Source organism: Colossoma macropomum, unplaced genomic scaffold (genome assembly GCF_904425465.1).
Source record: "Colossoma macropomum unplaced genomic scaffold, Colossoma_macropomum, whole genome shotgun sequence".
Classification (NCBI taxonomy): Eukaryota; Metazoa; Chordata; class Actinopteri; order Characiformes; family Serrasalmidae; genus Colossoma; species Colossoma macropomum.
The window spans coordinates 16,982,912-17,007,378 of NW_023494795.1; the positions used below are offsets into that span (position 1 = coordinate 16,982,912).

The 24,467-nt window shown below is 37.0% G+C and overlaps 1 protein-coding gene across 2 annotated transcripts in view; it reads left to right on the top strand.

Annotated features, from left to right (window-relative positions):
- Positions 1-8,227: 8,227 nt before the first annotated feature.
- LOC118815498 (tumor necrosis factor alpha-induced protein 2-like) overlaps positions 8,228-24,467 on the top strand; it is a 32,189-nt gene continuing 15,949 nt past the window's right edge. The window contains exons 1-5 of one of the 2 annotated variants that reach the window (XM_036581651.1): positions 8,228-8,327; positions 11,909-12,031; positions 14,791-14,913; positions 18,459-18,548; positions 23,320-23,502. In XM_036581651.1, coding sequence (XP_036437544.1) covers positions 8,315-8,327; positions 11,909-12,031; positions 14,791-14,913; positions 18,459-18,548; positions 23,320-23,502 — 532 coding nt within the window. In that variant the 5' untranslated portion in view covers positions 8,228-8,314. The remainder of the gene's footprint in view (positions 8,328-11,908; positions 12,032-14,790; positions 14,914-18,458; positions 18,549-23,319; positions 23,503-24,467) is intronic. The other variant, XM_036581652.1, reaches the window with a different exon arrangement.

Genomic DNA, 24,467 nt, shown 5'->3' on the forward strand with positions numbered 1-24,467 from the left:
TGTAAATGAGAAAAAAAAAGTCAACATAAATCAAATTCATAATATACCATTATGATTTATGTTCTGAATGACAAAGTAAAGACACAGTAATGTCCTTGTGCTATCATGTGCCTCAGTTCTTCTTCCAAGCAATTTTTTTTTTCTTTTTCTCTGCTATTTTCTCATTGTGGTGAAACAGTGTCTAACAAAATCCAGATGTTTATATAAGTGTTTTTAACCAAATGGTAGACTACTAAGGAAGACAAAGACATCCTTGCATTGGTGTTCTTAGATCTAAATTCTCTTCTATTTTTTTTAAGTAAGAGACAAACGCTTGTAATGTAGAACCACCTGTTACAGATATCATTTTTCAGCTTGAGAGAAGTCGACAGCAGGCATCAATTCCAAGACTTTGAGTCACATCCAAGCTCTCTGACAGCTGGGCTTTGATCACTGAATAGACTAGCTATGTGATTTGCTTCACAAGGCATCAGACTTAGGAGTACACTCTGAAAAAAGCTTCAACGGTTCTTTAGTAAACAAAATGGTTCTATATAGAACCATCAAGAACCATTTGCATGCTTAAATGGTTCTTTGCATTGTGTTGTAAAATGTTTCTATACAGAACATTTTTGAAAATGGTTCTGCTGTTATGAATTCAGGCTCGTAACAGTAGAACTCTTTTTACTGCTATACGCAGCCATATACAACACATCTGCCATCAGTCTGAAGAACCATTTTACCATGCAAAGAATTATTTAAGCATGCAAATAATTATTTGAACGTTCATGATTCTATATAGAACCATTGTCTTTACAAAAGAACCCTTGCAGAATCGTCTTTTTAATAGTGTACTATGAGAAGAGCCCGTTTTCTGATGTAAGAGAAGACCTCGCAAAACTATTCAACATCCCTGCTGTTGTGTGATAGCAGCTTTCAGGCTATGACTGCATTAGTCAACCTTCACACACATTCCAGTGCTGTGTTGTTTTTTTTTTATTTTGCAGTTAGAAAGAAAGGAAGCTTGAAAGATTTCATATTTATTTCATTTGTATGCATTTCTTTGTGAAACTCCAGCCATAAATGAAACCCAAGTAAGTCTGAAACATTAAATATGACATTTCATTCTGTAATCACATGTTTTGCAGGTTTTGTTTAAATGTTACATGAAAAGTCTTCATGCATGGCACAGTTATAAATTGAGAGATATTTGACTGACAGAGCAGTGGAGCTAATATTAAGGTGATTCTGCCAAGCAAGTGTTTGCACTGTTCACTGTTTAGCCAAATCAGTGTTTTCTGTTTACAGTTAGCATAACATCTCTTATCAAATGTAATACTCTGTTTTTTTGTTTTGTTTTTTTTGTAAACACTTGTTTAGATGTTTCTTATTTTACAATATGCTCATGACTGATTAATAACGTTATTATATGATTACATTGTGATTTTGTGTTTTTTTTGCATTGCTCTGTAATTCTTGTGCCCAGACACATGGCATGTTTTCAGATGTGGGGGTGGCCAAAATAATTGAATGATGACTCAAAATAGCACATTTACCCTTGATGTAACTAAATGACAGTATGTGTCAGCTGTAAAAGGGAACAGAAAATCAATACTTTGATATACACGTTTTAAAAGCAACACAAGCCAACTAAGAGAATTCTCAAACCGCAGCTTGAAAAAAAAAACATTTTGATCCAAAGAAAGATCTTACAAAAATATATATTTTAAAATAGAAAGAATCTTAAAAATCATGACAAATAAGAAGAAGCTGCACTGGCAATGAGAAAGAGTTGCCACAAAGCCAACAACATTTTTTTTCAATGTGAAATTTAACAGTAAGAGAAACTTACTGAGTTTTAATTGTTCACACGGTGATGATGGTGATAGGAGCTGGATGACCAAAGAATTTAATTCCTCCGAGATGTTGTTTTATAATAGTGTTGCCATAAAGTTTTGGCCTAAAACATGTTTTTTTAAAAGTTGGTTCTGGGGGAGAGCTACATGCAGGGTGTAGTTTGCAAAGAAACCTTATTTTTAGGATTTACCGTTATCTACATCTAACCATTATCAGCATTACATTTAAAACCTCAGAAGACTTGTAAGCTTACTGATCGCTTTGAATAGTAAATAAAATAGCAATATTTGTGTTGTAGACATTATGACCCCTAGTTCCTATCACCACAACTGTGAAGAAATCTGATCCAGTAAGTTTCTCTGCAATGAACCATTTCACATCAAACCACATTAAATGACTTTGTTTACATCTCTGCAATCGAATTATGCAGAAAAAATGTTGATTGCTGAAATTTGCTTTCAACAGCATGTTTGCTAAACTCCATAAATTTACAGCCTCAAAAATCCCAAAGTTTAAATCGCACCTCTCTCGCTCAGTCTCAGTAAGAACTGCATAGATGGGCTTATGGCAGGGCTACTATTTGAAACTACTTGCAAGGCCAATGCATAAAGACATCACATTGCATATAAAATACTTGGACCTGGAAAACTGGGAAAAGGAATCTGGTGTGATTAGCTTTCTTTCTTTCATTTTCTTGTAGCCTTATGTCTGCATTGGTCATCCTGAGCCATCTCCAATCTACATGCTTGAAAAAGGCGGTTCTTCAAGGGTTCTTTAGTAAAGAAAATGATTCTATATAGAACAATGAGCATTCAACATTTTGCATAATTAAAGGGTTTTTTGCATCATAAAAGGGTTCTACGGATTAATGGAGAGTGTCCTGTAGATGATTCGATATAGAACTTGCACTTTTACGATGAAAAGTGTTCTTTTCATTGTAAAAGTGTTCTTCAGATTGATGGAGAATGTGCTACATATGGCTCTAAAAAAGAACTTTTTTGAAAATGGTTCTATATAGCACCAAAAGGGTTCTTTTATTGTGAGAATGTAACAATAAAAGAACCCTTTTGGTGCTATATAGAACCATTTTCAAAAAAGTTCTTTTTTAGAGCCATGTGTAGCACATTCTCCATCAATCTGAAGAACACTTTTACGATGCAAAGAACACTTTAATCATGCAAAGAGTTGTTTGACTGTTTATGGTTCTATATAGAACCATTTTCTTAACTAAAGAACTCTTGAGGACCAACTCTTTTAAGTGTGTACAGTCTGGACCAAATAGTCCAGGTCCCCTCTTAATCTCACACTATTAAAAGATGTTAATACTCTACACAGATTTGCTTAAAAAATAAATCAATTGCGGTTTTATGAAGGATGAGGTCAGATACCTTCCTTGAACACTTTAACTACCAGTTGGAAACATTATAGAAGGTTCTGGAGTATATGGAAAATTTTATTCCTGAAACCACTTCTTAAGAATTTCCAATGTCCTACATTCTAAAATAAACTGAAGATATTCTAAAGGCATAAAAATGCTTTACTCTTTATAAGGTACATTATTTTTATATACATTTATATATTTCTAATGTCATTAGGTGGTTTCTTAACTTACTGTATGTTGAATCCTGTGGATTGCATACATTACTAAAAAGAATAAACTGCCAGTAAATAAATAAGAATGCTTTGAGATGAGGATTTAAACCACAATGTATGCATATTTTTTTTTAAGAAAATTCTTTTGTACATTTGCTGTATAGTTCTAAAATAACATCAACCACTCAAAAAATTAGCCTATGTTGAATAATAAATTGTTAAATATTATGTGTTTTTGTTATGGCAAAGACACTGCTGAAAATGGCACAGAAGCATCCCTAAACCTTGATTAAAACCACTGATTAAGAATGTGAAGATCTATGAGTATGCATGATAACACAAAACAGTAACACTCCCTTGCTTCCCTATTTCTAAACCCTGCCATTTCCCCAAGCTACCCTGCACACTGTCTCTATAAACAGATTGAGCAGTAGTAGTGCATGACTCCTGATTTTCTAGAGTGGACTCTAGATTCCTGCTAGTAGAATCAAAGAAGTCAACTCAGCAACTCCATTTTATTTTAACCAAAACAGCATAACACAGATGTAGCCAAAATGAAAGCATCCTAAATGTAGTTTACCCACTAGCTGTCACAGATCAATGATATGATCAGTCGGCTCAAGAGTTTTCTCCCTCAGTTCCCAAACAGTTTTTCATTCAGTAGGAATGAGTTTAAATCATACAAAAACAAACAAAAAATACATTTATTCACAGTGTAGCAGGTTGGTGCCTCACAGTAAGATTGGCCTGGGTTCAATTTCCTCGCTGGGCGACCAGGGTCATATATTTTGAGAGGCAGGGGTCACAGCATGGTCAATCAGGCCAAATGCGGGCAGATCCATCCACTAGGGGGGATGGCTAAGACGCACATGAAGAGCCACTGAAAACAAAACAGGAAACAACAAGAAACAGGTGTTGGGAATAATGAAGATGACAATGATGATAGCTCATCTGCTGCTGTGCAGTTTGTGTTGGTCATCCTCTAGTCCTTCATCAGTGGTCACAGGGCGCTGTTGGCTGGATATTTTTGGTTGGTGGACTATTCTCAGTCCAGCAGTGACGTTGAGGTGTTTAAAAACTCCAGCAGCGCTGCTGTGTCTGATCCACTCAGACCAGCGCAACAAACACTAACACACCACCACCACTTCAGTGTTACTGCAGTGCTGAGAATGATCCACCACCCAAGTAGTACCTGCTCTTTGAGGGTCCATGGGGGTCCTGACCGCTAAAACACAAGGTAAAAGCAGGCTAACAAAGTATGCAGAGAAACAGATGGACTACAGTCTGTAATTGTAGAATTACAAAGTGCAACTATATAGTAAGTGGAGCTGATAAAATGGACAATGAGCGCAGAAACAAGGGTGGTCATATCGTTATGCCTGATTGGTGTATGTACAGTTAAACTGGAAAAGATAATGATTTGAGTTTTTCTGGAATTCTTCAGCCGATAACATGGACATAAACATTGCGAAGATGCAACAGAAAAACATAAAATAATTGAACAGATCTGATTTAAAAGAATGAATTGGACACTGCTGTCCTCCAGTCAACCCTTGACCACACCCCTGCTGCCTCCCACTATTACTGCTTTTCTCTTATGGTGTACTCTTGCATTTTTCTTTCATAATCCCATTATGTCTATTACATTATGCTCTGGCACTGTCAGTAATGTTTCCTTCAGGAGATGAACTGCAACATGCTGTTATGTTGCAGTTCATCTCCTGAAGGAAACACGCCTGGCTCAGAGAAGCAGAGAGGCATGGCACAAAGAGAAACCACATACTTCTGGGAAGGCACTGGTAACACTAAATCTATAGAAGACAGAAAATGGAACACCTCCAGTTCATTAAGCACTTTGTAACCACACAATATTACTGCTTACTTTCCCTGCTCCTCTTGAACAACTGCAGTACTGTGTCTGTCAAAGCATTCGTGCCCTGATGGAAAACCTGTTAAGTGGGTGATGGATTGTTTTTGCTCATTCGCTAATGGAAATAGGATGTAACAACTCTGTTTTGTCATTTGACAAAATGGGGATTCAAAATGGTGAAAGCACTCCAGCATGATAGTGACAGTTAGTACAACATTGTTGCAGATGTACATTAACATGTATTTTGTACATGTGTCTGACCCAGGATATCACCAGACCATTCTGCACCCTGGACACCCTTGTCAAGAACATACAAATACATTGTATGTCTGTAGGATTGTAGACACCTGGTCATTGAACATTTCTTTTGAAATCAAGCATATTAATAGGGGATTTGTCCCTCTTTTGCTGCAGTAACAGCCTCTATGTTTTTACACTCAATGTTGGAACACTGCTGTGAGAATTTGATTGCATTCAGCCACAAGAACATTAGTGAGGTCAGATACAGATGTTGGATGATTAGGTGGACAAACGCCACTCCAACTCTTCCCAAAAGTACTGGATAGTGCTCTATCACTCCAGAGACTGCAATTCCACTGCTTCACAGTCCAATGTTGGGGGTCTTTATACACCTCTTCCAAATGCTTGGCACTGGGTCTGGTCATCTTATGTTTACACGTGGCTGCTCCAGAGTGTCCCATTTTATTGGCAATGCTTTTATATGTAGATACAAGTTGGGTGTGCAGTGTTAAAGGTCTGTGTCAGCACTGGGTGCACTTAAAAGCAGCTGAATTCCCTAGTAAGGTGTATGTAAACACAAACACACATTCTATGACAGTAATCAGACACAGCTCCATTTCCTTCAACTACAAACAAGAGTAGTAAGCCAGGCAAAAAGAACATTGACATGTAGTTTTATCTGCAAATATTTCATAGGCCTGTATGTAAAATTTTAAATTGAAAGCATTAGTAAGACCAGTATCTCAGCATTTATAAGTATTTTGGCACAAAATATGTTTTTTAATTGTTCCAGTTGTACAACTTTCTGGTTAGAGTATTCAGGGAAAACAGAATTAACTTTCTGTTTGGACTGTTTGGCCCCTGCAACTGACAAGCAAAGAGGTTGGGCTGCCGTACCCTTAATTTAGAATGTGCAGCCAGCACTTTAGAAATGCCTCCAAGTGTATCCATGTCAGAATGGACTTTGTAGCAGTAACACAACTACACAAAATAATAATTGTCAAAAAGATTGTTAAAATTCCTAAATCTTTAAAGATCTATTTGAGATTATGGTACACTTCATACATTTTTGACCTACATAAGATGGTGAGGGTCACTAACCACTTCCAACCTTCATATCTTACCACATGAATTTACTTTGCCAGCTGTAGTTGTTCAATCTTTTCTAAAATTATTAATGGGTAACAGAAAATTTTCAGCTAGAGGTAGGCCCAAGCTTTTATCCTCTCACATACAGCCTTTCTACTGCAGTCCAACAGTTAAAAATAAATAAATAAAAATAATTATTCAGATATTTGCAAGAATTATGTTTCAATCTATTTAAACCCAAGGCAATAAATGACAGTAATAAGGAAAATATATATAGAATCATGTGGCATCAGTCTGGGGATGGGCTGGGAAGCTAAGATAAACCCTGAGGAACACACACAGGCCAAATGTAGGGGCAAAGCAGAGTTTTTATTTAAACTTGAGAAACAAAACCCAAAACTAAACTGAAAATACAGCCTGCTGGGGCTACTCACAAACAGAACGTTCTCCAGCCAAGATTCTCTCCAACCCCCCTCCCCCAACTTGGAGCCCTCAATGTTTAAAGTGTCTAGGCTTCTCCCCAAATCAGTCTCAGCTGTCTGTAATCAGTAAGGCGCCTTACACATGTGACACAGGGCTCTAGAGGCAGCTCCACCTTCACGGTCCCCTCCCATTACAGCACAGCCACCAGGGTCAAAGAGGAGGCAGTATTTGGTGACTGGGCCCATTGTCTGTATATATATAAACCGGGCCCAGCATTTTTTTGTAAACGAGTTGAACGGAACATAAATTATCACAACCATACAGCCACAGGGGAGGCAGCATAATCCAGGGCGTAGGGGTAGGCTGTTGGGTGGGGTTTGACGTTTTGTCCGCCTCTCTCTGTGAAAGAGACCGAGCTGGGTAGACTGGGCTTCGTTTAGCTTGCCACAGTACAGGTCGTCACCATGTCTAAATCTGTGGCTCACCCTTGTCCTCAGAATCTGGCTTGAAAACTAAGGGAAACCCCAAGAACCACAAACATAGCTGCCAAATGCAGGTGCAAAGTAAAGTGTTTATCTTTTTTAAACATGCAAAACTGAAAATACAGCCTTACTACTACACTAAATACAGCTACTTATAAACAAAGTCGAAAACAGAGTGCTCTCCAGATCTTTTTGATTTCTTTTAAAGTGAAGTTTTAATTTTATTAAACATTATTAATTAAGGGTTTTCATTTTTTTTAATAAAAAACTTTATTAAAAAATTGCTGTCCCTTATTTTCACATCACTACTAAAACACGGAGTTTTAGTCCTTAGTTACAGCCATATTTTAGCCATACCCCTGTATTTTAGAGCAAGAAGTGAGACTGCATCTCTGTTCCTCCTTGGCTACGTGGTGAGCAGATAGGTCCCATTGTCTGAAAGTCAGTGAGTAACATTAAGAATTATCACTACTGAAACACATATTTTCTGGAATTAATTAACTTCTTTGTGTTTTTTATGAAAACATATTATGATTTTATGTGTGTGTAACTGTTCAAAGCTGTGTTTGCTAGTCATGTTATATAAGCAGTGATGTCTTCAGCAGTCTAGCTCAGTGTAGAAACTGAAAGTATATGGTGAGCATTATTCAGCTCTTTTCTCTCAGACCATATGGTGATGTCACTGCTGATGCTATGGTTGCAGTTATTCACCTCCTCTCACTGCTCAGCATCCACACATACACACACCCACCCAGCCTGCTGGTTTCCAACTCTGCTGTGAATGGACAGAAAAGGTAAGAACAGCCTTAAAAAAATTTAAATGTAAACCTGGCACAAGATGAAAATAGCTAATCAGAATAAGAGAATGCAGATGCACTGTGAATGTTTAGGGTGTTTCTCAAGTTGAATAATAGAAGCTAAATCTGAATGAACGTATTTTTCACATGGATTTTCATGTGTTTAGTGTTTTATACCCCTTATAATGAAATGAAAGACTAATCTCTCTTTTAGAATGACTTAGCATGTGGTAGGAGATATCTGAACAAAAAACAATAGATTAGATGAGAACAGTCTAGGCTGGGTGGAGATTAGTCTGTTCTGGAGATTAGTCAGCATGACAGTATGAATTCGGGGCTGGTTAACAAAACAGGCAGTGTTAGTGTTACTGTTTGCTTTGTTTACCAATTTAGCAATTTTCAAATAGAAATTACATAAAGATGGACAGTGGTGGTGTTTCAACCCCATATTTAATCTAAGCTATGCTAATGCCATAATGTGTAGCATTAAAAGCTTGGACCAGTGAAGTATGTGAAAGGGAACAAGGAATGGAACTGCTGCACAGTTTGAGGTGGAATTAGAAAAATGTAAATAGAAAGCAAACTTTGGCCTTGTCAACTCTCTGAGGTCTCTCCACTGTTGAGATGCCCTTGAGCTTTTTTCTCAATCTTTGCTCTGCAGATCTTTTCCTTTTTTGGCTGTTTCTCAGCCATATGTCCTTCTTGATGATACATAGAGTTCAGCATGTAGCCCCCCACTTCCCACTGTCCACAAACACAAACTCCCCTGTTGCTGATTGGCTGGAATAGTGTTGTGTTGCTCATGTCGGACCACTTTGTTTGCTTCCCATTTGCAGAGCCAGGGCTGTGTATGAACACCAGATATTTTTCCAGCGTGCACACAGAAAGGACAGCTAGTAGACTGTGAGGAGACATTCGCTCAATTTGACAAAAACAAACTGAATTGGAACCGTATACTGCGCTCTTGCCAGGGGTGCGGTGCCAACATAAGCACACTCCAACACAAGAGACTCTGGGCTTGTTTGAGATGAACTGCATCTCGCCTTGGCCATCAGTGAGGGTGGACTGCTGCAGTTTTCAGAGTCAGGTGGCGCAGTCGCTCACCACCTGACTGCACAAGCTCAGAGACAGCTTGATGATGACAGAGCTTAATCCTCATTGGCAAGCTCCTCCAACAACCATGTAGACACAAATAGTAAATAATCAACGAAAGTGCAACCCCATTTCCAAAAAAGTTGGGATGCTGTGTAAAATGTAAATAAAAAGAAAATGCAATGATGTGCAAATCATTTAAACCCTATATTTAATTGAAAATAGTGCAAAGACAACATATCAAATGTCGAAACTAAAAAAATTTTATTGTTTTTTTGAAAAATATTTGCCCATTGTGAATTAGATACCAACCAAACACATTCCAAAAAAGTTGGGACGGGGGCAACAAAAGGCTGGTAAAGTTGTGTAATGCAAAAAAAAAAAACACCTGGTGGTTGATTGGCAACAGGTCAGTAACATGATAAGATATAAAAGAGCATCTCAGAGAGGCTGAGTCTTTCAGAAGTAAATATGAGGAGGGGTTCATCACTCTGTGAAAGACTGCATGATCTGAATCTGGAGAAATCTCTGTATGCAAGTGACAAGGCCAAAATTTGCTGGCCATGATCTTTGGGGCCTCAGGCAGCACTGCTTTAAAAACAGACATGATTCTGTCGTGGAAATCACTGCATGGGCTCATAAACACTTCTAAAAAACCACTGTCTGTAAACACAATTCATCGCTGCATCCACAAATGGAAGTTAAAACTCTAAAATGCAAAGAAGAAACTACATATAAACAGGACCTGGAAATGCTGCCACCTTCTCTGGGCCCGAGCTTATTTAAAATGAACTGACGGAAAGTGGAAAAGTGTCCTGTGGTCGACAAATCAACATTTGAAATTCTTTTTGAAAATCATGGACACTGTGTCCTCCGGGCTAAAGACCACTCAGCTTTTATCAGCACACAGTTCAAAAGCCAGTATTCATGATGGTATAGGGGTGCATTAGTGCACATGGCATGGGTAACGTGCACATCTGTGAAGGTACCATTAATGCTGAATGATATATACATGTTTTGGCAACATATGCTGCCATCTAGACGACGTCTTTTTCAAGGAAGGCCTTGCTTATTTCAGCAAGACAATTCCAAACCACATTCTGCAGGTATTACAACAGCATTGCTCTGTATTAAAAGAGAGTCTGGGTGCTAAACTGGCCTGCCTGCAGTCCAGACCTGCCACCCACTGAAACATGTGGCGCATTATGAAATGAAAAATATGAAAAGGAGATGCTGAACTGTTGAGCAGCTGAAATCCTATATGAAACCAGAATGGGAAACATTTCACTTTCTAAACTACAGCAGTCGGTCTCCTCAGTTCCCAACCGTGCACAGAGTGTTGTTAAAAGAAGAGGTGATGAAAAACAGTGTTAAACATGCCCCCGTCCCAACTTTTTTGGAACGTGTTGTTGGCATCAAATTCAAAATGGGCATTTATTTTTCAAAAAATAATAACAATTTCTCAGTTTTAACATTTGATTTGTTGTCTTTGTACTATTTTCCTTTAAAATATGGTTTATGATTTGCATATCATTGCATCCTATTTTATTTACATTCTGCACAGCGTCCCAACTTTTTTGGAAATGGGGTTGTAAAAGTGTCCGGCTAGACGGCTCCCTTCTCAACTTCTCCCCCAACTGCAACTGGCTACTCTCACCGACAGCCATTCTCGAACAAGCCCACAGACACAGGCTGCATTTGTTTTCAACTTAGACTACCTTTGGCTGACTTGATGGTCAATATGAACTGCTGATGACTGCAGGGGTGGGGTATAAAAACACTTCTGCGAAGTCAGACACATTCAACTTTCCTTAGCGTGAGCGTACAGTAATGGCTAATCTCGTGGCGCTTGCCTTTTTTGTTGCAGATGAAATCAAAGCACTCGAAAGTGTGCATTAGACTATTGCCACACATCAAATCAAAACTAAGTGATTTATTATAAAAACATTTTTTCTATTTTTAATGTTTTGGAGTGGCCAAGTCAAAGTACTCACTTGAATCCCATTGAGATGCTGTGGCAAATTAAACAGGCAGTTCATGCTCAAAAACCCTCCAATGTAGCCAAATCAGAACAATTTTTCAAAGAAGAGTGGGCCAAGATTCTTCAACGATGTAAGCCTCATCGCAAGTTATCACAAATGTGTGATCGCAGTTTCTGCCACGAATAACACAACCATTTATTAGGATTAGGGGGCACTTACTTCTCACATTAGTGATGTGGGTTTTGAAAAAATCTTTATCTTCAATAAATGGAATGATAATTTAAAATCTGCATTTTGTGTTTACTTGTGTTACCTTTATCATATTAAAAGTAGTTGGATGATCTCAAACATTTAATTGTGACAAATTAGCACAAATAGAAGAAATCAGGTGAGGGGCAAATACTTTTTCACAGCACTGTAGAAAACATAATTTTTACTACAACAACCTGTTTGGATAAACACAGAAGTTTTTTAAGCTTGAATGATGATGTTTTCTTTTTACAGGTGCGCAGCCCCCCGGCATCTCTCCCTCTCCAGAGATTTCCATGGCCTCGTCCAATTTACCAAAAGGAAAACAAACGACAAGCTCACCTTCCCAGGACAACAATGAGGCATCAGCCGAGCCTGGTAAGTAAAACCCAGTAAAAAAGCTTTAAATTCATAAATTTAAGGTATCAAATTCAATGGACGTATATTAAAAAAAAATAAATAGATAAAAAATTCTCAGTCTCAACACTTGACATGCTGTCTTTGTACTGTTTTCAGTTAAATATAGGGCTTAAATGATTTGCGCATCATTGCATTCTGTTTTTGTGTACATTTTGCACAGCGTCCCAACTTTTTTGGAAACGGGGTTGTATTTTTAAAACTGTGTGCTTGTGATAATGTAGGTTAGGCTGTCATCACACACCCCAACTTTACCTTAAAAATAAGACATCTACTATCACAATTTATGGCACTGCCTGGTATTTCATTTGAAACTTACAGCTGCAGTGAGATGTGATTCTGGTATTAAGGTCTTTCATCCGCTATATCTATTGCTGTGCTTGATGAGAAGTTGTCCGCTTATAATTAAGTTTCTATCTGACATTTTTGTCAAAACTGAGTTATTCACATATTCTTATTCTGTGACAACTTCTTAATATTATGTTAGCTGTTTTTTTTTAAGTTGTATGCATTTTGGACTCTTTATCAAGAAAACAAAAAGGTTCTATCTCTAAAGTCAAACTCTAACTTTGCACTCTAACAAACTCTAATCAGCAGTTCAAATGCACACAAGAGAACCAATCATGTTCTGCTTCTTTGTCATGTCACTGTACTGCTCAGTGACTGTGGGAAAAGTTTATAAAAGCTAATTATACATGAAAATATGTTGCTGAAATTCTGCCTGTCTTCTTGTGGTTCTTTAAAAAGTCTTATTGTCTTAAATGTTGTAAATACTGTCTTAAAGGTAATTAAATAGTAAACATTTGAATTGACGGGTTCTTAATTACAACATTAACATTAAATGAATTCCTCCGTTCATCTTTTTTTACTTATTCTTTCTCCCAAAATTATAATTTGGTGCATTAGAGTCAAAATTCCTGAAATAAAACAAAACCTCATACTGCCTTTATACTGACCTGCTACACTTACTTACTGGGACAGTTTATTACAGTAGCTGGTTGCTGTCTAACCTAAAGGACACTTCCTACCCATCACTGAACGTCTGCACTGGACAAAATATTTAGCACTGAACTTTATACTTAACCCGCAATGTTTTTTTGAATAAGAAAAAAGATGATTTAAAGAAATTAATGATATAAAAAAATACAAATAAATGTCATAAAATGTCATAGAAAGCGTTATAATTCCAAGCAGAAAGGGAGTTCTTAGAATTAGAAGGTTCTATTTGCATTTGACCTGTTGCAAAAAGCCTCATTTGCAAATGAGCATGTACATTTAGAACACATTTAGGGTGTCTGCCATTTTCATGTATGTATTCCATATACCAGTTTTGCTATTTGAAATGCAAAATCTTTGAAGCTCAATATCTCAAACCTTATAATTCCAAGGGGATGAAGTGTCTAAAACAAAGTCTGTATTTAATGACCCTTAAATTGCCAGGAGCTGCCAGTGGATCCAGGCTTTCATTCCTTACTTATATGACCTAGGAGTAATTGTCAGTCTGAACTGCTTTCCAAATAATTACCAAATAAATAATTTAGTAAGCTTGAGAATTAAAGGGATTGAATTAGAATTTGAAATGTCCTCTGCCCATTTGAAAGTCAAGGTCTCCTTCTCGACTGTGTACTACCTAGTTTCCAGAGAACACAGCTGCTGAGATGCTGCACAGGCTGTCACTCATCACATTCATTATGCAGCAGCACCGCCCCAAATCCAAACACTGAGGCTTCCATTTGTACTGTGAAAGGCAGGCTGAGTTCACTCTGCAGTACAGGATACTGGTACAACCAAGCTTTCAGTTTCTAAGAAATGAACTTCTGAAGGCTGTTTTCTTCTGGTGAAGAAAACCTAAATGAGCATCTGCGAATGGGACTGATGCAATACCCATAAACAAAATCACATGTTGCTGCCAAGAGCATAGCTTTAGCAGATGTGCTAGATCTCCTGTAGGAGGCACAGGGGACCAAAGCTAGATGACAAAACTAGCAATAACCCTATAGATGCTGTAATGGAGTCAGAAGAGACTGAATAAAATATAGAAATATACGTACAAAGAAGAAATCATGCTGCTATTAAATACAGTACAAGGATGGCTGAACAAGTTCTCTATTGAACCTTTCCTTTCAGCTGTATCTGCCAAGTGGATTCCAAGTGGATTGCTTCTAAAAGTGCAAAGATTAGTAATACCAACACCACTTAGAGTTGATATCCTGGGTAAGCTACATGAGGAACACATAGATAGGCAAAACTGTCAGTGTGGTTGCCATGCCTAAGTATCTGATTGGCCCGGTATAAAGTTGGAAAAGGTTCAACATCAGCAACTTTTAATCCTAATAGACTACTTCCCCAGATTTTTACAAGGGGCAGAGTTTTCCTCAACTTCCTCAAAAGTGGTATTGGAACACTTCAAGTCCATCTACCTCCTCAAATGCATGCCATGGAATAGTGTCAGCTGTCCACACATGGCCCACAGTGTCTGACAATTAAAAACTCTTCCCTTAGGATGGGGGCTGTACCATGCACACACAGCCGCAAGCCGTTAAAAACAAACAGGGATCTAAGAAACTGAGCTATATACATAATACCAGCCTTCTATCAAATGAAAGAAAGAGTACTGAGATAAATCAAGAGAAATACACACTCACCTACATACTGAACATAATTAGATTTTTCTATAAGAACTATCTGACAAACACAGAACTCATCTTTTTTCTTTACAGATGCACCAGACTATGATGTCTCCCCTCCTCCACAGATTACTGCAGCCTCGTCTAATTTACTTGACGCAAACCAGACACCACATGCGCCGCCCCAGGAGAATGCTGAGATGCCGCTCAAGGCCAGTAAGTACTTTCTCTTTCACATTAATGCATTGTATTAACTAAAATGCTTTAACAGCGTTTGCAATTTAAACATTTGCTTGTATAATTTAATAGATGTTGGCTGAATGATAACCGAGAGTAGAGACAAATGATTTTTATAAACTTTTAAGAATTATAAATATGTGATTATATATAAAGGTTTTCAGGTACATCTACCATATAAGTGCACTTCGTAAGTATACAATTACACACTGAATCAGTCATCCTCTACCCTGTCCATCAGTGGAAAGGGGTAAGTAATCCCACACAACAGGTAAACTGAGCCATCTGAGGGTGAACTGACTAATTAGTGCTTTCGAGTAAAAGCCTGAAATTAAATTTTATTCTATAATCATTTAATAACGTATTACTCTTTATATTGTGTCCTGTTACAAATAATGTTATTTATTTTCTTATATGTAGCTTTTAACAGTACAAGACCAACAACTTTAATATTGATGACCTATAAGTGGTAAAACATTTTGCACATTTTGGTCTCCAGTGAGAGAGAGAGAGAGAGAGAGAGAGAGAGAGAGAGAGAGAGAGCGAGAGAGAGAGAGAGCGAGGGAGCAGAGCAGAGCTGGGTCACTGTGGTCACACAACAAAGCCATGAAAAGCCAAGAAATTCATTTACACAATAAAATTGTATAAATTAATTCTTCATTGTCCCTCTTGCTCCGCCAAAGGACAGAAAAGTAAACACCAAGTAAGAAAAGTCTTTCTTTCTTTCTTTCTTTCTTTCTTTCTTTCTTTCTTTCTTTATTTCTTTCTGGCCAGAACTGATGATCCAGTAGCACAATCATGGCTAAACTAACAGTGAAATCCTTCAGGAACGCTCAAACGCACTTTCCCAAGCGTGGTGATGACTCCACTCCATAGAGTTTTCCAGGAAATCCTTACTAAAAGATTTTCAGATTACAGAAATGATTAAAGGAATCAAAGCTGTAGTGAACTGTTTTGTCCTGGTTGGTCATTTTTATCAGCTTCCCATGACAAACATTTCAGCATTCAAAGTTATTTAGTGCATATTTTTAAATTTAGTTCATTTTTGGCTATACAGTCATATCCGTGGGTGTGAGTCTGTTGATACATATTAGCCGTTTACTGGTAAAACTGACAGTTATACTCAGTAACATTATTTCTGTAAAATTATTCAACTTTATAATCAAATGTGGAATCTGGCTCAAAAACTCTAAAATGAGAGTGTTTTTTTCAGTCAATAAATACAACCACATTTCCAAAGAAGTTGGGACGCTGTGCAAAATGTAAATAAAAGCAAAATGCAATGATGTGCAGATCATTTAAATGCTATAGTTAATTGAAAATAGTAAAAAGACAACATATCAGATGTAGGAACTGAGAAATTTTATTGTTTTTTGAAAAATATATACCCATTTTGAATTTGATGCCAACAACATGTTCCAAAAAAGTTGGGACGGGGGCAACAAAAGGCTGGTAAAGTTGTGTAATGCTAAAAAAAACGCCTGGTTCATCACTCTGTGAAAGACTGCACAATCAAAAATAACATTTCTCAACATAAAATGGTAAATAATATTTGCTTTTCATCATCTATGGTGCATAATATCATTAAAAGATTCTGAGAATCTGGAGAAATCTCTGTATGCAAGGGACAAGACCAAAAACCACTATTTGCTAACTGTGATCTTTGGGCCTTCAGGCAGCACAGCATTAAAAACAGACATGATTCTGTAGTGGAAATCACTGCGTGGGCTCAGAAAGACTTCTGAAAAACATTGTCTGTGAAAACAGCTCGTTGCTGCATCCACAAATGCAAGCTAAAACTGTAAAATGCAGAGAAGAAACTGTACATAAACAGGTTCCAGAAATGCTGCCACCTCATTTAAAATGGACTGAGGCAAAATGGAAAATTGTTCTGTGGTCAGATGAATCAAAATTTGAAATTCTTTTTGGAAAAGTGTCCTGTGGTTCAACAAATCAACATGTGAAATTGTTTGTGGAAATCATGGACACTGTGTCGTCCGGGCTAAAGACCACTCAGCTTGTTATCATCACACAGTTCAAAAGCCAATATTCATGATGGTATAGGGGTGCATTAGTGCACATCTGTGAAGGCACCATTAATGCTGAACAATATATACATGTTTTCGCAACATATGCTGCCTTCCAGACAACGTCATTTTCGGGGAAGGCCTTGCTTATTTTATTTATATATATATATTATATATTATATATTTATATGCTTGTGGTGAGGCTCAGCTAATCACTCTACAGAAAGTAAATAAGTAAAAATAAAAACATAAGAAAAACCAACTGAAATATATTAAATATACACAAAATATACACAGAATATAGAGACAATATACATTTTAAAGTGACTAAGTGACTCAGTGTTATTGTTATTTAAAGTGATTGGTACTTTTAAACCAAAGTATTTGTAATGATCCATAATGAATTTACTTCCAATATCTTTTTTAATAAAACAAAAGGAAGTGATGTGGCAAGTGAACTAGAAGGCTCTCATTCAGTGCTCTTGTTTGGAGCACGAGAAGCTGCTGCTACTCATCTGCAATAAAAAGTGCAGTTACGGTGAAATAAGATCCAGTGTCAGTGGATGACCACACAGCACATGTTACAGCTATTCTACCCGTTTTCTTTAGTGATTTTATAACTTCGGTTTTGGTCCGTTGTAGAGACGGGGGGATCGCTGTGTCAGTAAATTATCTTTGAGACGGGACGTGTGCAACATAGCGCGAAAGCCCTGTTTCGCAACGACTGAGAACCGGCGTGCAGACTGCAGGTCACATAGCAGCGATGCGTTATTCGCATTTATAAGCAGCGCAGTTGGTTTCCTGGTACGTTAAATCTGCAACGAGAGACTGTCACACACTAAAAAGTGGCAAAGCTGAAGTCAGCTTCTCTTTCGAATTCTCCCGTTCCACCTTAAATGGTGCCGCATTTACATTCGGCGCCTCAGTTAAAATTTAAGGTGGAACGGGTAAATTCGAACAAGAAGCTGGAGAATAAGAAGCGACTTCAGCCTAGTAAAACAGTCAAACATTGAGAGACATTTAACTGATCTACTTCTGAGGCAAAGTGTCCGGTCGGAGATGGGAGGAAAGCGGCTATAGCTAAAGCTTAAAGCAGAGCGAAGTAAATCTGCGTTTTCGTTTATATTGTTTAGCCTATACTAGGACATTAGCACATACTGAGACATACTGGACATTAAATGTTGCAGCTTCCAAGGTGGTTTGATTTTTGTTGAATGTTATCATTTGTGTTGTGACTCCTGATCTAACCTGGCTTTTAATGCAGAGGGAGCCGGTCGGATTTCTCACTCATCCAGTTGTGTTTTTGTTATGTGCCGCCACAAACTGTCCGGGCGCTGCACTTCCTCACTTCCAAGTTCCGCCTTTTGCGTTCCGTCAACAGTACGTTATAAATTAAATATTTAGAAAATCGTTTTTTGACATTTGATTTTTTCCCGCACCCCTAATATACGTATGTGTACACATATATATATTTTATTTATTTTGTTTTTTTTTCAGAGGGAGCTGTTGGTAAGTCCAGTGAACACAAGAAGAAAACCCAATTCCTTAAGAAATCTAAGCGTTCTGAGGGTCCTGACACTCTTTCAGGTAAAGCTTACTTAAAATAACGGCTGCTTGTCAAAAGAATAGATATGTTATAATCATTCTCTTAATAATGCCTCCTGTTCATGATGCTGATTAAATACAAAAAACTTTTTATATTATTTTTCAATAGAGTCTGATGGATGAATCTAAAAAAAAAACATAAATTCTATATCAAGAATTTCCAGTATTGTGATGCAAAAATGACCATACATATTGTATCATAAAATTTGTCTTAAACTGTTTTTAAAATTTGTATATTATACATAAATCATCCTCTTAATCATGCCTCCTGTTCATGATGCAAATTAAATGCTAAAAATGTTTTAATTTTTTATCAGAGGCTGATGGATGAACCTAAAAAGAGAGATTTTTTTTGTATTTGATTTGTAGTGCTCAGAAAAAACAGAAATGGCATCTGCAAATCTCAGACCATCTACAGTCGTCCTACTCACATTTCTCACTGCATGATATTTCTTTTGTCCCAGAGTGTTTTCCTCACAGTTTAGTCCTTTACTACTACAAGACTAGGCAAACCTAGTTTTGCCGAACTGCCAGGTTGCATCCTCTGCAACTTTTGGCAAATAACGCCAGCCAGCAGCCATTGTAAAAGTGAGTGGGACACACTTGTCAGTATATGACACCCAACAAACCCCACACCCCACACTTATAGGTTGAGTATTACTGTGTACATATAAATATGGTCCAAAATTGTAAACATATGGTCCAAAATTAGCCTTTCAAAGTTTTTAGCTTCACACATGATCATCTCCAAGAACACAAACCTATGGTTATGCTCCAAAATAAGAAATTGACTCATCACTGACCAGTGGTGGGGTAGTTACTCAACAAATATTCCATTACAAATTACTCTTTCTCTCAAACTGTAATGGGATCATAAATAATCCCACAGTTCCCATTACTTTTTATCTACATTACTCAAAACCCCAAACAAATCTGTGCCAATCTTAAATAGTCAATCTCACATCATTTTTAAAAGCATCTCATCATCTCATAAGCTAAATCTGGGGCAAGAAAGTGAGAGTAAAAGACCATTAGCTGGCTGCTGTGTGGGAAAAAAGGCTACGTAGTGCTACTTTACAACAGAGAACACTTGGTGCATCATAAAACGAAAAATCCGGCAAAGACCCAGAAAAACATCAGACAAGAATGGGACAACATTCCTCTCCCAAAACTCCAGCAATTGGTCTCCTCATTTCCCAGACATTTACAGACTGAGGGGATGCTACACAATGGTAGACACAGCCCTGTCTCATCTTCTTTCTGATCTTTCTCATCATCAACTTTTTTGAGATGCATTGCTGCCATCAAGTTCTAAATGATTTAATATTTTTCATGGAATGGTAAAATGTCTCACTGTCAACATCTGATATGTGCTCTATGTTTTATTGTGAATGAAATATTAGTCCTTGAGATTTGCAAATCATTATATTCTCTTTTTATTTACATTTATTTACATTTTACACAGTGTCCCAACTTTTTTTTGGAATTGGGGTTGTTTATCCCTGTTAATGCCAATTTAATGTGCTCACTCGGCCAAATAGAGCTGACACACACTTACATGAAACGCAACAGCTTTAGCTTAGGAGTACCTAATGCTGTGCAGCATGAGAAGCTGGCAGCTGAGTCTTCTTTTATTGGATGAATGGCAGTTGGTAGGCTAACTTAGGCTGCTTTATTGCCACCTACTGAGGGCTAGCTACACTCCTCACACATGTGCATTTCTACATATGGCTATATTAAATTGTGACATCTAGGGATGCAGCAATGGCATTTTTGTTCAGGTCAAATACAAGGACATTTTTCAATACTCATGGATACCGAATCCGATACCATAACAAATTAAAAATTTGTTAGCTTAAATGAGTGCAATGTACCATAACAATCGTTAAAATCTAGCTTATTTTAAAGAAGTGCGTTATGAGTATTGAGCAAATACACTGAGAAACTGGGCTAACTACAGCAGCTCAGCTAACCACAGTGTGCACTGTAACGAACACGGTAGGACAGTACGGTATCTCTACAGCCTCTTTACACCTTACAATTGTACTCAGTTAAATAGAGTAAAGTCAGCATATACAGACTTTGGTAGTATATGTTGATTTTTTTGCCTCCATTTTGCTAGCCCACGGAATCGGATGTTGGTTTTGGTGAAGTTTTATGAGTACAATTATAAGTAAATGAGTATGATATCAGCCCAATACCCAGTATCAGTATCGGTATTGATGCATCCCTAGTGACATTAGGCAACCCCGTTTGATTCCTGTGACCACCAAAATGCTATCTGTTAATTTCCCTGTATGAGTACTACTGCACTGCATCATTGCTCTTGTGATAAGAAAGGCTTTGCTGCTACAATAACAAAAAAAATACATAATATTTGTTAATGCAAACAAAAATATTTGCTTTTCAAAATTTCTATTGGTCTTTTTCATCATGAAATGGACGCTGACATTTTCAAATGATTTAAAATAATAGGTTGTCTTATGAGAATGACAAAATTTTTGTAATTAATTATTGATTGTCAATAATTATATTTGGCATTGTATAGTATTACATTCCAGATGTTTCCACAGATTTCAGCTTATATTGTATAAAATGTCCTTCATTGCATTTCCCTTAAATCTAAAATGTCTTTAAACATTGTAGAAAGGATCCTTTAGATTTCTTCACTAAAGATTTGTCTTTAGTGCCTTCTGAGGAATATCGACTGGTCATACTTCTCTACCTGATTTTAGTAGATTGTTTGCCAGTTCCTTTTTATTGGCCTTTCACAGTTGACCGTTAGTTCTTACTGGAGTGGAAGGATGTTTAACGTATCAGTTGGAGGTGGTGTATTCTTTATTTTGAAGTTAATTCTGATTTATATGTCTGCAAAAATGTATGTAAATATATCTGCATCATAGTGCACAAGGAATTAATGAATCACAGAGGCTGGCAGAGGCTACGATATGCACACCTCAAAAAACTCAACTCTGTGTCATCCATATCTGCTAAGCTGTGTGTCAAACACTGAATGGGTATCCTGTATTGAGTATTCAGCCTTTAGTGAGTGACATGACTGAACTTTCCTGATAACTTCTTGGTGTTTTCATACAGCTCCTTCACACAGCTCTTACAGTTTATAATGACTATAGTGGCTGCTTAATTGGTCACTAGATGATTTTCACATAGTCCTTTATTCCTTCAAATTTCCCTTCTTGATGTACTGGGGCATGTTCTGCTTGGACTTCCCTGTTTTCCCTTCTTCCTCTATGCCCATTCTAAATCTCTGGATTTATCTGGACCCATGCACTTCACTCTCACAGACTTTGGACCTACGTTCTGTGATGTTCACAGAAGTGCTTAACACCATCAGGCCAAACTGCAAGGATACGCTGGTATCTTGTCAGGTGAAACGATCTTAAATCTAATCAATATATATAATATTTCCCATTTTGAGATGGTTTTGCACGTATTATAAGATTATTTACCATATTTCTAGATATTCTTTGACTTGTTTTAAGTAATTTTATTGAGTAAAATTATCCCACTATACTGGCAGATAATTTGGCTCATTTCAAGCATAATTCTTAAAACAAGCACAATTATTTGCCAATATAGTGAGATCATTTTACCCAATAAAATTGCTTCAAACAAGTAAAGAATGTCTATAAATATGGCAAATATTCTTAAATCAAGCTTACAACAATGTCAACAAGAGAAATTTTGTATTTATTGACTATATTTATTTATATTTTTTGACAAGATACCATTTTTTTGCAGTGTAGAAAAAAATCTCCTCACCAAAAAAGAGGAGATTGCATCTGGGCAAACTTAGCTGTTTGACCTCCACACTAAAACCTGAAAATTATGCATTTCTTACATTTTATTTGTGTCGCCACCTGTGTAGCGCTATGAATTTATGGTAATTCCACAAAGAAAGTCTGCTGAAGCCTGCATCCTTAGCCACCTTTATGGAAAAATGCTTTAAGTCCATATTGTTGTCCTTATGACCCAGATGAATGACAGAATTGCAAAGCCCTATGGCCTTGTGGTCTTTCTCAGTGAGGCCCATGTTAAGTCCACGTGCCAGCAAGTCTGGAGAAGGCAATTCTGTTCTCAGTGATGATTTTTTCCTAACGTTTCTCCAAACCATTCACTGAGTCCCTATTTTACCCCTCTTCCATGTCCTCTTCAGCTATTTTATGTCAAAGTTTGACACTGCAAAGTGAAATGCTGTTGCAGGCACTTTAAATTTTACATCCTAGTTTTATTTTAAATTGACAATGATCATGAAGCGATGGATGATCCCTGAGATCCCTGTATAAAACATGTGCACACGTCATACACCTGGCCTATCCAGTTGAATGAGAACTTAACCGATCCATCATGTTCTTTTTTGTTTCTTCTTTATGGAACCTTCTTAATATCCTTTTTGACTTTGAAAAAAGATTAATATTTAGTTTTTAAGTTAATGTTTGGGATTTCAATGCTTCTTATCGCTGCTGTTGGAAGAAAAAACCTACATTACTCTTAATGTAAGTCAAACAGACTTTTTTCCTCAAGTCATTTCGGCCGTTTCTTTTGGTCCATTCTTCATGAATTGACACACAATGTAAAGGCAACAGGGATTTTCAAAATTATGTAAAAACTGAAAAACGACAAAAGTAGAGATACAAAGTTTTCTTCCGACAGCAGCGATATGCTGCTTTATCCAGTCCATTGTGTACCACATTACAACATAAATGCACTTTTATTTTTTGGCCTTTTTTAGAGGATAGCAAATCATCCAGAGCTGTTAGAGATTCCAGTTGCACAGCAAAAGCTGAACAAATGGCAAAATCTTTGAAGGGTCCTGAAGAAGCTTCTCCAAAATCTAAAAAGAAGACTGCACAACAGAAAATGACGCAATTTGTACAACTCTTCAAACCCAAACCAACTCCTGACACATTGCCAGGTAAGATCATTCAAGACTAAGTGCTAGAGTAGAATTGTTGACAAACATAAATAAATCGATAGCTATAGGTATTGGGGGAAAAATCACAATGTTTCATAATTAAAATTTTTTCATGAAATAATTTTATGAAATAATTCATTCACATACAGTACATTCTTCAGGTGCATTATTGTTATCAATCACTAGCCACACAGATTAGAATGCCCTCGAGTTTGAGTGATACTCAACGGCCAGTGGCATCTAACTAATGTTTTGAAATCCACCCTCTGAAGCTAATTTGAACTCTGTCTGTTTGCTATTTGCTTTTCAGCTATTATGTAATAAATAACCAGCCAGTAACAAATAAAGTTATTAAAAAAGGAACAATATATGTCTATGCTGCAGTTTTTAACAGTTTAAACTATTTCAAGGTTATCATTTTTCAAGGGACATATCGGCGGGGGCACCACAGGGGCACTGACCCCTGACTGGCTTCTTATGTACCCCTGTCCTGTCACACACCACCTCCAGCACATCTTTGATTGACATTAAACATGCAAGCTCATCTCCTTTCAGTAAAATTAGCTTTTTCCACTTATGAAATATGCCTCGCCCTGAATCGTTTAAAGATTATTTAATTTTGATCCCTGTTCAAAACTAGGAGAATTCTGAAGAAAAATCTTAGTCTGTAGCAGCAGATCATGGTCATTTACACACTGCAAAAAATGGCATCTGGTTAAATAATATTATCTTAACTGTAGTCTAATATTTCTCCTGTTGACATTGTTGTAAGCGTAATTCAATATTATTTACCATATTTATAGACATTTTTTACTTGTTTTAAGTAATTTTATTGAGTAAAATGATCTCACTATATTGGCAGATAATTTTGCTTATTTTAAGAAATATGCTTGAAACCATCCAAATTATCTGCCAGTATAGTGAGATAATTTTACTCAATAAAATTACTTAAAACAAGTCAAAGA